This window comes from Gigantopelta aegis, chromosome 5 (assembly GCF_016097555.1).
Source record: "Gigantopelta aegis isolate Gae_Host chromosome 5, Gae_host_genome, whole genome shotgun sequence".
Lineage (NCBI taxonomy): Eukaryota > Metazoa > Mollusca > Gastropoda > Neomphalida > Peltospiridae > Gigantopelta > Gigantopelta aegis.
The window spans coordinates 18,747,896-18,750,806 of NC_054703.1; the positions used below are offsets into that span (position 1 = coordinate 18,747,896).

Here is a 2,911-nt window from a genome sequence, read left to right on the forward strand (position 1 = left end):
AGTCTTGAGAAACTCAAAGTAATGGATAAAGTTCTCATTAAGCATGCTCAATAGCGCATGGACTTTACTCATCTCGTCATCTGCTTGAAGATTTCCATTGTCTCTGACAATGATGACTTCATCATCTCACAGAAACGGTTTCCCATTCATGGATGCAGCTAAGGCTCCATTCCCCTGCATGTGCATTAACCTCACCGTGGTGCAGGGGTGAACATTCTTTGATAGAATGGCCAATAAATGCACAACTCCTCGTATGAGGCACCTTGTTGGCCGTGAGGTGCAACCCGTGAAAATGGATGATGGGATCCTGGTGATTGGGTTGGGGCATACCTGCGGGTATGACTTCTGACAATACATCACTTTGGCCCGGAGTTAATATAGACGGGTGGTCAGGAAGGCCCGACCTGATCAATCGGCTGGTCACGTCAAGCTCGAGGGCATACAACCCTTTGATTTGTTACAAACATTGTTTGAATGGTCATATGTTTTGTTACTCTTGAGGCGGTGGCTAGGGTCAATCAGGTGATTTATTCTTTCTTATTGCCTGAGTATATCAAGCATGTATCCCTGGCATGATTGTCTGCTGGTTATTCGCAGCTTCATGTCCCCTTGTTGGACTCGGTGGTGGGTGGGGAGCATGATTGATGAACTATATTATGGCTCAAACAACAACACTAACTTTTGATGGGACCCTGATAAGGGTCCACACCGAAGTTTCGGACTCTTCGTCGTCAGATGAAGAGTCTATGACATTGCATGTTAAGAAATCGAAGGTTATTTCTTTGAAATTTTGGCCAAGGTTTCTTGTCATCGGTTCTTTCGTTGATGGGGCCTTGATGAAACTGTCGCCTTTTGCGATACAAAAAGGGCTTGAAGGCTTGGCTGAAGAGCCCAAAAGTGTTAAGAAATTGAGGAATGGCTCATTGTTGATTGAATGTTCAACAGAGAGTCATTCTAGAAATTTTCTTAAATCAAAAATGCTTTGTAACATTTCCATCAATGTTAGTCCTCATGCTACTCTTAATTCATCAAAAGGAGTAGTTCGGTCTAGAGACTTGGAAGGAGTTAGTGAGGATGAGATTTGCGAAAATCTCTCATCACAAGGTGTATTGTCAGTCAAGCAGATAAATGTTCGCCGGAATAATGAACTTGTTCCGACAAATACTTTGATCCTAGTATTTAACACACCTATCCTTTCAGACTCTATTAAGGCAGGGTATTTGAATATACATGTTGTGCCATACATTCCTAACCCTTTACGGTGTTTTAAATGTCAAAAGTTTGGACACGGACAGAATACATGTCGCAACACATTGACATGTGCTCGTTGTGGTCAGTTTGACCATGACAGCAAGGAGTGTCAAAATGATGTGATATGTACCAATTGTAAAGGGAAACACTTTGCGTACTCGCGAGAGTGCCCAAAATGGAAAGTGGAAAAACAGGTACAGCAGGTGAAAGTAGAAAAACACCTGTCCTTTACTGATGCTAGAATATTTGTAGATGCTTCCACACACGAGGCATCGGGTAAATCTTATGCCACAGCTGTGAAGGTTTCTACAACCAGTGTAGCTATTCAAACTGACTTGACTTGGCCAAACAGTGAGGATAAATTTAAGAAGATTTCTGATCTTGAAAAGGTGCAATAGCTGCTACTAACAAAGTTTCAAAATCTGCCCAGGTGTCTTTGGATTCTGGAAATCTACCAAGAGGCTTATCTTCTGGGGAGCCAGGTCCCAGTAAGCCTCCGCCACGAAACGACTGAAGAAATATGAAAAGCAGTTGGTTCCGACCAACAATCCATTTGAACCTTTGGCTGATGTGGATGATCAAATGGATATAGTGCCAGATGATCTTCCACAACCACACAGATCTCATAAGCCAAAGGTAACTCCCGTACTTCCACCTAATGGCTAATTCAGTCATTCAGTGGAACTGCCGTGGGCTTTGGCCCAATTTTGATGAATTAAGTCTTCAAAAACATAATCCTCTTGCAGTGTGTCTTCAGGAAACTTTCTTGAAGGACACTGATCATATTACTATGAGAGGATTTAACCTCTATCATAAATTTCAAGAAACTGAAAATAGAGCATCTGGGGGTGTTTCCATTCTTGTTAATGAAATCATTCCTCAGAGTATAGTAGCATTAACTACATATTTACAAGCTGTGGCTGTAAAGGTCACGGCTCATAAAACTATAAGTCTGTGTTCAGTTTATTTACCTCCTCAAAACCATTTTAATTTTAATTCAAGAGATCTTCAAGATCTCATTAATCAGCTGCCTACTCCCTTCATTGTTATGGGAGATTTTAATGGTCACCACACTTTGTGGGGATGCGAGGATGTAAATATTAGAGGAAAACAATTGGAAGACTTCATTCTCAAAAATGACTTACTTTTATTCAATGATAAAAGTCATACATATTTTCATTCTGCAAGTGGTTCTTTCACTTCTATAGATTTAACCCTTTGTAGTCCTTCACTTTTTCTTGATTTCTCCTGGAAAGTTGGTTCAGACCCTTGTGGTAGTGATAACTTTCCCATTATTTTGAAGAATGATGGACCACCATCACTTGAAAGGGTTCAAAGGTGGAAGTTGACGAAAGCAAATTGGGGTCAGTTTCAGCATCTGTGCAGCACTCATCTGCAACAATTTGCCATTACGGATGTTGATGATCCCATGTCTTTGTTCACTTCCGTCTTGAAGGACATTGCAGATGAAACTATTCCTAAGACTTTGGCAGTGCCAAAGCGTTTTAATAAACCATGGTTTAATGATACCTGCAAAGATCCATTCAAAGAGTGAAACAGGTTGCTTGAGCGGTTCAAACGTGAACCTACAACAGACAACCTGGATGCATTTCGTATTGCTAGGGCTATGGCTCGCAGAGAGATTAGACAGAGTAAGAAA

At 41.1% G+C, this 2,911-nt stretch overlaps 1 protein-coding gene across 1 annotated transcript; it reads left to right on the forward strand.

Moving 5' to 3' along the window:
• The first annotated feature begins 656 nt into the window (after positions 1–656).
• On the forward strand, positions 657–1,649 carry LOC121372987. The gene has a single exon (XM_041499425.1). It carries the CDS (start codon positions 657–659, stop codon positions 1,647–1,649), a length of 993 nt encoding a protein of 330 aa, XP_041355359.1.
• Positions 1,650–2,911: the final 1,262 nt, after the last annotated feature.